The following is an 11,721-nucleotide window of genomic DNA, read 5'->3' on the forward strand; positions in this document are numbered from 1 at the left end:
CTCTCTCCTCCTCCCCTCTCCCAACCCCCTCCCCAGCGCTCGCCCCTCATCCCTCCCCCGCGCTCACCGCTTGCCCCTCACCCCCTCCCCTCCCCCACACTCACCCCTCACATCCCCTGCACTCACCCCTCACCCCCCCCCACGCTCACCCTTCACCCTCTCTTGCCCATCACCCTTGACCCAAGCTCGCATTCTCTCTTGCCCATCAACCCTGACCCAAGCTCGCATTCTCTCTTGCCCTGCTACCCTCCACCGCGCACTCTACACTCCTCCCCTACTCTGCACCTGCTGCCGCTCCCCTCCCTCCCAACACTTACTCCCTCCCCTTCTAGTCCTTACACCTGCACCCTCACACGCCCTTCACACCTTCCCCAAGCTCCCAGTATCTCTCCCGACCCTTGCCCGCGCACCCTCCCTCCCCTTCCCCGCGCTCCCTCCCTACCCCTCTCTCCCCACACCCCCGCCCTCTCCCACTCCTTCCTTCACCCCCTCCCTCCCCTTGCTTTGCCCCCTCCCTCCCATTCCTACGCCCCCTTCCCTCGCTTCACCGCCCCCTCCCCCTCCCCTCGCTTCGTGCCCCCCTCCCCCTCCCCTCGCTTCCCCCCCCCACACCCCTCCCCTCCCCCACCCCACCTCCCCCTCCCCCTTCCCCTCACCCACCCCACCTCACCCTCCCCTCGCTCCCCCCACCTCCCCTCCCCTCGCTTCACACCCCACCCCTCCCTCCCTCGCTTCCCCCACCACTCCCCTCCCCTCCCCACCTCCCCCTCCCCTCGCCCCCCCCCACCTCCCCCTCCCCTCGCCCCCCCCCACCCCCCCCTCCCCTCGCCCCCCCCACCTCCCCCGTCCCACGCTTCGCGCCCCCCCACTTCACACCCCACCCCCTCCCTCCCCTCACTTCGCCCCCCACCTCCCCTCGCTTCGCCACCCCCTCGTTTCACACCCCGCCCCCCCTCCCCTCGCTTCGCCCCCCCCACCTCCCCCTCCCCTCGCCGCCCCCCTCCCCGCCCACCCACTCCCCTCGCTTCCCCCCCCACTCCCCTCCCCCTCCCCTCGCTTCACCCCACCTCCCCTCACTTCCCTCCCAACTCCCTTCGGCTCCCACCTCCCCCTCCCCTCCCCGCACCCCCCCACCTCCCCCTCCCCGCGCCCCCCCACCTCCCCCTCCCCTCGCCCCCCACCTCCCCCTCCCCTCGCTTCGCCCCGCCTCCACATGCTTCACACCCCACCCCCTCCCTCCCTTCGCCCCCACCTCCCCTCACTTCACACCCCGCCCCCCCTCCCCTTGCTTCGCCCCCCACCTCCCCTCGCCGCCCCCCCTCCCCTCGCTTCGCCACCCCCCTCCCCTTGCCACCCTCCCTCCCCTTTGCTTCGCCCCCTCCCTCCCCTTCATTTGCCCCCCTCCCTTCTGCTCACTCCCTCCCCTTCCTTCGCCGTCTCCCTCCCCTCCTTCTCCTTACATCAACCCCTCCCTCCCCTTCCTTCGCCACCACCCTCCCGCCCCCTTCCTCCCCTCCATCCGGCCCCCTTCCTCCCCTTCTTTCGCCCCCTTCCTTCGACCACCCTCCCTCCCCTTGCTTCGCCCCTCCCCCTTCCCCTCACCCCTCCCCCTTCCCCTCGCTTCGCCCCTCCCCCCTCCCCCTTCCCCTCCCCTTGCTTCACCCCTCCCACTTCCCCTCCCCTTGCTTCGCCCCTCCCACTTCCCCTCCCCTTGCTTCGCCCCTCCCCCTTCCCCTCGCCCTTCACCCCTCCCCCCGCATCGCCACTCCCCTCCCCCCGCCCCACCCGCCCGCACGCTCTCCCTCCCCTCCCCCGCACGCTCTCCCTCCCCTCCCCCGCACGCTCTCCCTCCCCTCCCCCGCACGCTCTCCCTCCCCTCCCCCGCACGCTCTCCCTCCCCTCCCCCGCACGCTCTCCCTCCCCTCCCCGCACGCTCTCCCTCCCCTCCCCCGCACGCTCTCCCTCCCCTCCCCCGCACGCTCTCCCTCCCCTCCCCCGCACGCTCTCCCTCCCCTCCCCCGCACGCTCTCCCTCCCCTCCCCCGCACGCTCTCCCTCCCCTCCCCCGCACGCTCTCCCTCCCCTCCCCGCACTCGCTCCCGCTCTCCCTCCCCTCCTGCTCCCCCCCCCCCCCCCCTCGCTCCCCCCCCCCCCCCCGCTCCCGCTCTCCCTCCCCCCCCGCTCTCCATCCCCTCCCCCGCTCCCGCTCTCCCTCCCCTCCCCCGCTCTCCCTCCCCCGCTCCCGCTCTCCCTCCCCCGCTCCCGCTCTCCCTCCCCCTCCCTCCCTCCCCTCCGCCGCTCCCGCTCCCCCCTCCCCTCCCCCGCTCCCCCTCCCCTCCCCCGCTCCCGCTCCCCCTCCCCTCCCCGCTCCCGCTCTCCCTCCCCCGCTCCCGCTCTCCCTCCCCTCCCCGCTCTCCCTCCCCTCCCCCGCACTCGCCCCGCTCTCCCTCCCCTCCCCCGCACTCGCCCCCGCTCTCCCTCCCCTCCCCCGCACTCGCCCCCGCTCTCCCTCCCCTCCCCCGCACTCGCCCCCGCTCTCCCTCCCCTCCCCCGCACTCGCCCCCGCTCTCCCTCCCCTCCCCCGCACTCGCCCCCGCTCTCCCTCCCCTCCCCCGCACTCGCCCCCGCTCTCCCTCCCCTCCCCCGCACTCGCCCCCGCTCTCCCTCCCCTCCCCCGCACTCGCCCCCGCTCTCCCTCCCCTCCCCCGCACTCGCCCCCGCTCTCCCTCCCCTCCCCCGCACTCGCCCCCGCTCTCCCTCCCCTCCCCCGCACTCGCCCCCGCTCTCCCTCCCCTCCCCCGCACTCGCCCCCGCTCTCCCTCCCCTCCCCCGCACTCGCCCCCGCTCTCCCTCCCCTCCCCCGCACTCGCAACCGCTCTCCCTAACCCTCCCCGCACTTGCCCCCGCTCTCCTCCCCTCCCCGCACTTGCCCCCGCTCTCCCTCCCCTCCCCCGCACTCGCTCCCCCTCCCCTCCCCCGCACTCGCTCTCGCTCCCGCTCCCCCTCCCCTCCCCCGCACTCGCTCCCCCTCCCCTCCCCCCGCACTCGCTCCCCCATCCCCTCCCCCACACTCGCTCCCCCCTCCCTCCCCCGCACTCGCTCTCGCTCCCGCTCCCCCTCCCCTCCCCCGCACTCGCTCCCGCTCACCCCTCCCCTCCCCCGCACTCGCTCCCCGCTCCCCCTCCCCTCCCCCGCACTCGCTCCCGCTCCCCCTACCCTCCCCCGCACTCGCTCCCGCTCCCCTCCCCCGCACTCGCTCCCGCTCCCCCTCCCCTCCCCCGCACTCGCTCCCGCTCCCCCTCCCCTCCCCCGCACTCTCGCTCCCGCTCCCCTCCCCTCCCCCGCACTCGCTCCCGCTCCCCTCCCCCGCACTCGCTCCCGCTCCCCCTCCCCTCCCCCGCACTCGCTCCCGCTCCCCTCCCCTCCCCCGCACTCGCTCCCGCTCCCCCTCCCCTCCCCCGCACTCGCTCCCGCTCCCCCTCCCCTCCCCCGCACTCGCTCCCGCTCCCCCTCCCCTCCCCCGCACTCGCTCCCCGCTCCCCCTCCCCTCCCCCGCACTCGCTCTCCCGCTCCCCTCCCCTCCCCCGCACTCGCTCCCGCTCCCCCTCCCCTCCCCCGCACTCGCTCCCGCTCCCCCTCCCCCGCACTCGCTCCCGCTCCCCTCCCCTCCCCCGCACTCGCTCACCGCTCCCCCTCCCCTCCCTCCCCCGCACTCGCTCCCGCTCTCCCTCCCCTCTCCCGCACATCGCTCCCGCTCTCCCTCCCCTCTCCCCGCACTCGCTCCCGCTCTCCCTCCCCTCCCCCGCACTCGCTCTCCCTCCCCTCCCCCGCACTCGCTCCCGCTCTCCCTCCCCCGCACTCGCTCCCGCTCTCCCTCCCCCGCACTCGCTCCCGCTCTCCCTCCCCCGCACTCGCTCCCGCTCTCCCTCCCCCGCACTCCCTCCTGCTCTCCCTCCCCCGCACTCCCTCCCACTCTCCCTCCCCCGCACTCCCTCCCGCTCTCCCTCCCCCGCACTCGCTCCCGCTCTCCCTCCCCCGCACTCCCTCCCGCTCTCCCTCCCCCGCACTCCCTCCCGCTCTCCCTCCCCCCGCACTCCCCTCCCGCTCTCCCTCCCCACACTCTCCCTCCCGCTCTCCCTCCCCCGCACTCCCTCCCGCTCTCCCTCCCCCGCACGTCGCTCCCCTCTCCCTCCCCCGCACTCGCTCCCGCTCTCCCTCCCCCGCACTCGCTCCCGCTCTCCCTCCCCTCCCCCGCACTCGCTCCCGCTCTCCCTCCCCTCCCCCGCACTCGCTCCCGCTCTCCCTCCCCTCCCCCACGCTCCCTCCCCTCCCCCCCTCCCCCACGCTCCCTCCCCTCCCCCGCACTCGCTCCCTCCCCTCCCCTCGCTCCCTCCCCTCCCCTCGCTCCCTCCCCTCCCCTCGCTCCCTCCCCTCCCCTCGCTCCCTCCCTCCCTCCTTCCCCTTCCCCACGCTCCCTCCCTCCCTCCTTCCCCTTCCCACGCTCCCTCCCTCCCTCCTTCCCCTTCCCCACGCTCCCTCCCTCCCTCCTTCCCCTTCCCCACGCTCCCTCCCTCCCTCCTTCCCCTTCCCCACGCTCCCTCCCTCCCTCCTTCCCCTTCCCCACGCTCCCTCCCTCCCTCCTTCCCCTTCCCACGCTCCCTCCCTCCCTCCTTCCCCTTCCCCACGCTCCCTCCCTCCCTCCTTCCCCTTCCCACGCTCCCTCCCTCCCTCCTTCCCCTTCCCCACGCTCCCTCCCTCCTTCCCCTTCCCCACGCTCCCTCCCTCCCTCCTTCCCCTTCCCCACGCTCCCTCCCTCCCTCCCCTTCCCCACGCTCTCTCCCTCCCTCCCCTTCCCCACGCTCTCTCCCTCCCTCCCCTTCCCCACGCTCTCTCCCTCCCTCCCCTTCCCCACGCTCTCTCCCTCCCTCCCCTTCCCCACGCTCTCTCCCTCCCTCCCCTTCCCCACGCTCTCTCCCTCCCTCCCCTTCCCCACGCTCTCTTCCCTCCCTCCCCTTCCCCACGCTCTCTCCCTCCCTCCCCTTCCCCACGCTCTCTCCCTCCCTCCCCTTCCCCACACTCTCTCCCTCCCTCCCCTTCCCCACACTCTCTCCCTCCCTCCCCTTCCCCACACTCTCTCCCTCCCTCCCCTTCCCACTCTCCCTCCCTCCCCTTCCCCACTCTCCCTCCCTCCCCTTCCCCACTCTCCCTCCCTCCCCTTCCCCACACTCTCTCCCTCCCTCCCCTTCTCCACACTCTCTCCCTCCCTCCCCTTCCCCACACTCTCTCCCTCCCTCCCTTTCCCCACACTCTCTCCCTCCCTCCCCTTCCCCACACTCTCTCCCTCCCTCCCCTTCCCCACACTCTCTCCCTCCCTTTCCCCACACTCTCTCCCTCCCTTTCCCCACACTCTTTCCCTCCCTCCCCTTCCCCACACTCTCTCCCTCCCTCCCCTTCCCCACACTCTCTCCCTCCCTCCCCTTCCCCACACTCTCTCCCTCCCTCCCCTTCCCCACACTCTCTCCCTCCCTCCCCTTCCCCACACTCTCTCCCTCCCTCCCCTTCCCAACACTCTCTCCCTCCCTCCCCTTCCCCACTCTCCCTCCCTCCCTTCCCCACACTCTCTCCCTCCCTCCCCTTCTCCACACTCTCTCCCTCCCTCCCCTTCTCCACACTCTCTCCCTCCCTCCCCTTCTCCATACTCTCTCCCTCCCTCCCCTTCCCCACACTCTCTCCCTCCCTCCCCTTCCCACACTCTCTCTCTCCCTCCCCTTCCCCACACTCTCTCGCTCCCTCCCCCTCCGCACACTCTCTCACTCCCTCCCCCCTCCGCACACTCTCTCACTCCTTCCCCCCTCCGCACACTCTCTCCCTCCCTCCCCCTCCGCACACTCTCTCGCTCCCTCCCCCCTCCGCACACTCTCTCACTCCCTCCCCCCTCCGCACACTCTCTCGCTCCCTCCCCCCTCCGCACACTCTCTCGCTCCCTCCCCCTCCGCACACTCTCTCACTCCCTCCCCCTCCCCACACTCTCTCTCTCCCTCCCCTTCCCCACACTCTCTCCCTCCCTCCCCTTCCCCACACTCTCTCCCTCCCTCCCCTTCCCCACACTCTCTCCCTCCCTCCCCTTCCCCACACTCTCTCTCTCCCTCCCCTTCCCCACACTCTCTCCCTCCCTCCCCTTCCCCACACTCTCTCCCTCCCTCCCCTTCCCCACACTCTCTCCCTCCCTCCCCTTCCCCACACTCTCTCCCTCCCTCCCCTTCCCCACACTCTCTCCCTCCCTCCCCTTCCCCACACTCTCTCCCTCCCTCCCCTTCCCCACACTCTCTCCCTCCCTCCCCTTCCCCACACTCTCTCCCTCCCTCCCCTTCCCCACACTCTCTCTCTCCCTCCCCTTCCCCACACTCTCTCCCTCCCTCCCCTTCCCCACACTCTCTCTCTCCCTCCCCTTCCCCACACTCTCTCCCTCCCTCCCCTTCCCCACACTCTCTCTCTCCCTCCCCTTCCCCACACTCTCTCTCTCCCTCCCCTTCCCCACACTCTCTCTCCCTCCCTCCCCTTCCCCACACTCTCTCCCTCCCTCCCCTTCTCCACACTCTCTCTCCCTCCCTCCCCTTCCCCACACTCTCTCCCTCCCTCCCCTTCCCCACACTCTCTCTCTCCCTCCCCTTCCCCACACTCTCTCTCTCCCTCCCCTTCCCCACACTCTCTCTCTCCCTCCCCTTCCCCACGCTCTCTCTCTCCCTCCCCTTCCCCACACTCTCTCCCTCCCTCCCCTTCCCCACACTCTCTCTCTCCCTCCCCTTCCCCACACTCTCTCTCCCTCCCTCCCCTTCCCCACACTCTCTCCCTCCCTCCCCTTCCCCACACTCTCTCTCTCCCTCCCCTTCCCCACACTCTCTCCCTCCCTCCCCTTCCCCACACTCTCTCTCTCCCTCCCCTTCCCCACACTCTCTCCCTCCCTCCCCTTCCCCACACTCTCTCTCTCCCTCCCCTTCTCCACACTCTCTCTCCCTCCCTCCCCTTCCCCACACTCTCTCTCTCCCTCCCCTTCCCCACACTCTCTCCCTCCCTCCCCTTCACCTCCTACCTGTAGTAACTGAGCAGTCCGTTGCTCAGGACGAACCAGCGCCGCTGGTATCCCTTGATGTAGTTGGTCCATTTGAAGAGCCAGCCCTTGTAGGTGTCCGACGCCGACTTGAGCTCCGACATGGCGGCTCCGGGGCCGGGAGCCAGGAGGGAGCGGCCCGAGGCCTGGGCCTGCTGGAGCTGCGGGGCGTCACCCCGAGGGCCCTGACTGGCTACTGCGGGCCCTTGCTGCCGCGGTTTCCGCTGCTGCTGCTGTTGTTGTTGTTGTTGTTGTTGTTGTTGTTGCTGCTGCCGCCGCCGCCTGCGGCCTCCCTTCGCCACCGTCTCTACCGCCGCCGCCGACCGAGCGAGCGCAATCCCCGCCCCGCTCAGCCATTGGTCGATGGGCTGGCCCCTAACCCACCCCCCCCCCTGGCTGTCGTGTCCACCCGCCCATTGGACGACACGGCCGTCCCTCACCAGGCACCGCCCGCCCTTTATCCCCCATTGGCCATCACTCGGCAAGGGGTGGGGAGAGTTGACGTCTTTCCGCAAACGTTCCAGCTGACCGGGTGACCGAACAGGAGCTGGAATCCCCGCCCCGGACGTCACCGCCTCCCATTGGCCTACCCGCCGGCACGGATCCCGCTGTCCATTGGAGCGGCCGCGCTGTCAGTCATCGTCGGATGTTTACGTCGTCTGCCTTGCGTCGCCGGCGCGCGCCTCTCCAAGCCCCATTGGTCGGTTGAAAGACTTTGACCGACGGTTGCGTCTTTGACGTGGCATTTCCAGGCCCGCCCACTACCCCAACAGGATGCCGTCAGCTGATTGGCCATCCCGCCTCAGTGGATGACGGTGGTTGTCAATCATCAGGAAAACAAGGGGCGGGGCTAATGTGGGGACAAAAGCTAAAATGCCGCAGCTGCTGCTGAACCTGAGGTAAATGGAGAGATTTCAAAATATAAAGGTAAAATATGCTTGTATTTATTTAACGGCTTTTTATCTCGTCATGATGCACTAAAGCGTTTCATAGCTAATGAAGTACTTTCTGAAGTGAAGACGTAGTTGTAATATTGGAAAGGCTGTGGGGAAGTTGTGCACAGCAAGATCCCAGATAATGTGCTTTGTGATGTTGGTTGCGGGATATTGACACAGGGCACTGTAGTGCATAGGATGAATGTCAAATCTATAGATAGACAGACAGTCTACATCATCAGTGATTTAAGATAATGTAACAACAGGACATGCTGAGCCCTAGTTCTATCTGAAGTCTGGTGCTAAGCCTTAATATTGTACAGAGTTAATTTTATGTTCAATATAAGGTAGAGTTTACCAACAGCCTTGCCTCCAGCAGTCTCTTTCAACCTTTAATGATCCTCATCCGGAACCCACAATGTTGATAACAGATGGTGAATGACAGCGGAAAGGACAACTGGAAAAGCACCAGTTAGCCTAACATCTATCACAGGGAAAATGTTAGCAGCTATTATGAAAAATGTTACATCAGGACACTTTGAAAAAGTCAAGGCAATCAGGCAGAGTCATCTTGGTTTTGTGAAAGGGAAATCACCTTCAATAAATGTATAGGAGTTCTTTAAAGGCATCATGTGTGATCTGGATAAAGGGAAACTGGTGAATGTACTGTCCTTAGATTTCCAGAAGGCATTTGATATGGTGCCACATCAAAGGTTATTGCAGAAAATAAAAGCTCATGGTATAGGAGGTAACATTGGCATGGATAGAAGATTGGCTGGCTAACAGGAAGCAAAGAGTTGGCATAAATGGGTCTTTTTCTGGTTGCCAGGGATCAGTGCTGGGGCCTCAACCTTTTACAATTTATGTAAATGCCAAGTTGTGAAGAGGACATGAGGCTACAAAGGGATAAAGATAGATTAAGTGAGTGGGCAAAGATCTGGCAAATGGAGTTTAATTGTTTTAAGCAGTTCACAGAAGCCTACAGATTTGTCCACAGGACTAGCTCACCCAGATACCCATGAGTTGATGGAGAGTCTGACAGAGGAGCAAGGGTGTTAAAGGTTTTGTTGAAGAAAAATGATGATATCGACTTGGCACTGTTGAGTTACCATTCCACACCATTCCAGAATGGTTTGGCTCCGTCCGAATCTCTGATGGGAAGACAACTATGGATTCAACTTCCCCTTCTTCCACACACGCCTATGCCATGCCTCAAGGCAGCATATACTGAGAGAGTATGGGAGAAGGAGGATGAGAACCACACAAACCAATCCAGAAACTATAATCAACACCACAAGAGTTCACATCTTAGCAGAATGCCAGCTGGGGAGTCACTATGGATTCATGATGAAAATCACAAAGACCAGGTTTTGGAATATGAACATACATGCGAACAAACAAATTAGGAGCAGGAGGAGCCATTTGGCCCCTCGAGTCTGCTCCGCCATTCAATAAGGTCAAGGCTGACTTGATTATAATCTCAGCCCCACACCTCTGCCATAAAAATATTCAAAGACTTAAAAATATTCCACCACCTTTTGAGGAAGAGAATTCCAAAGATTCACAATCCTCTGAGTGAAAAAAAATTCCTCATCTTTGTTTTAAGTGAGCAACCCCTTATTTTTAAACAGTGCCCCCTCATTCTAGATTCTCCCCACAAGAGGAAACATCCTCTCCACATTCACCCTGACAAGACTCCTCAGGATCTTACATATTTCAATCAAGTTACCTCTTACTCTTCTATAATCCAACAGTTTAAACCTAGCCTATCCAACCTTTCCTCAGAAGAAAACCTGCCCATTCCTGGTATTAGTCTAGTAAGCCTTCTCTGAACTGCTTCTAACACATTTACATCTTTCTTTAAATAAGAAGACCAGTAATGTACATGGTACGATAAAAGCAAAATACTGCGGATGCTGGAAATCTAGAACAAAAACAAAAATACCTGGAAAAACTCAGCAGGTCTGACAGCATCTGCAGTGAGGGATACAGTTGACGTTTCGAATCCTCATCAGAACTAAGACATATAGAAATGAGATGAAATACAAGCTGGTAGAAGGGGGTGGGACAGGAGAGCTCGATAGGGGGCCAGTGATAGGTGGAGGCCAAGAAGAGACTGCCAAAGATGTCATAGGCAAAAGGACAAAAGGGTGATGACGGTGGTGATATTATCTAAAGGATGTGCTAATGGGGACATTAAGGGAAGCAAGCTATTGGCAGATGGTCCTAGTGCGGGTGGGGTGGGGGGAAGGGATCAAAATGGGCTAAAAGGTGGAGATGAGACCGGTCCAGTCTCTTCCCACCTACATCCGCGATTCCTCTCACTCCCTACATCATATCAACAATTTCAAGTTCCCTGGCCCCAACCGCCTCCTCTTCACCATGGACGTCCAATCCCTCTACACCTCCAACCCCACCGGGATGGGCGGTGGGGCCTCCGCTTCTTCCTTGAACAGAGGCCCGAACAATCCCCATCCACCACCACTCTCCTCCGTCTGGCTGAACTTGTTCTCACACTGAACAATTTCTCCTTCAACTCCTCTCACTTCCTCCAAATAAAAGGTCTGGCTATGGGTACCCGCAAGAGCCCCAGTTATGCCTGTCTCTTTATGGGGTATGTTGAACATTCTTTGTTCCAGTCCTACTCAGGCCTCCTCCCACAACTCTTTCTCCGATACATCAATGATTACTTCGGTGCTGCTTCATGCTCTTGTCTGGATCTGGAAAAATTTATTAATTTTGCTTCCAGTTTCCACCCCTCCATCATTTCCACGTGGTTCATCACTGACAATTCCCTTCCCTTCCTCAACCTCTCAGTTTCAATTTCTGGTGATAGACTGTCCATCAATATTCATTACAAGCTTACTGCCTCCCACAGCTACCTTGATTACAGCTCCACACACCCCGCTTCCTGTAAGGACTCCATGCCATTCTCTCAGTTCCTTCGCCTCTACCGTATCTGTTCTGATGATGCTACTTTCCAAAACAGTTCCTCTGACATGTCTTCCTTCTTCCTTAACCAAGGTTTTCCACCCACAGTGATTGACAGGGCCTTCAACCGTGTATGGCCCATCTCCCGCGCATCCGCCCTCACACCTTCCTCTCACTCCCAGAATCATGATAGGGTCCGCCTTGTCCTCACTTATCACCCCATCAGCCTCCGCATTCAAAGGATCATCCTACGCCATTTCCACCAACTCCAGCATGAAGCCATTACCAAACACATCTTCCATTCACACTCCCTGACGGCTTTCCACAGGGTTGGTTCCCTCCGGACACCCTGGTCCACTCCCCCTACAGCTAAACCCCCTCCCACAGCACCTTCCCATGCAACCGCAGAAGGTGCAACACCTGCCCCTTTACTTACGTCCTCCTCATCGTCCAAGGGCCCAAACATTCCTTTCAAGCGAAGCAGCACTTCACTTGCACTTCCTTCAATTTAGTCTACTACATTCACTGCTCCCAATGCGGTCTCCTCTACGTTGGAGAGACCAAATCCAGACTGGGTGACTGCTTTGTGGAACACCTTTTGTCTGTCCGCAAGCATGACCCAGACCTCCCTGTCGCTTGCCATTTCAACACACCACTCTGCTCTCATGCCCACATGTCCGTCCTTGGCCTGCTACAATGTTCCAGTGAAGCTCAACGCAAACTGGAGGAACAGCAACTCATCTTCTGA

At 63.3% G+C, this 11,721-nt stretch overlaps 1 protein-coding gene across 2 annotated transcripts in view; it reads right to left on the minus strand.

The window, feature by feature from the left end:
• The window catches only part of LOC121269380 (oxysterol-binding protein 1-like), a 61,093-nt gene extending 53,637 nt beyond the window's left edge, over positions 1–7,456 (minus strand). For both annotated transcript variants that reach the window (XM_041173970.1, XM_041173968.1), the window contains exon 1: positions 7,090–7,456. In XM_041173970.1, coding sequence (XP_041029904.1) covers positions 7,090–7,211 — 122 coding nt within the window. In that variant the 5' untranslated portion in view covers positions 7,212–7,456. The remainder of the gene's footprint in view (positions 1–7,089) is intronic.
• Between the last annotated feature and the right edge of the window lie 4,265 nt (positions 7,457–11,721).

Source organism: Carcharodon carcharias, chromosome 24, assembly GCF_017639515.1.
Source record: "Carcharodon carcharias isolate sCarCar2 chromosome 24, sCarCar2.pri, whole genome shotgun sequence".
Lineage (NCBI taxonomy): Eukaryota > Metazoa > Chordata > Chondrichthyes > Lamniformes > Lamnidae > Carcharodon > Carcharodon carcharias.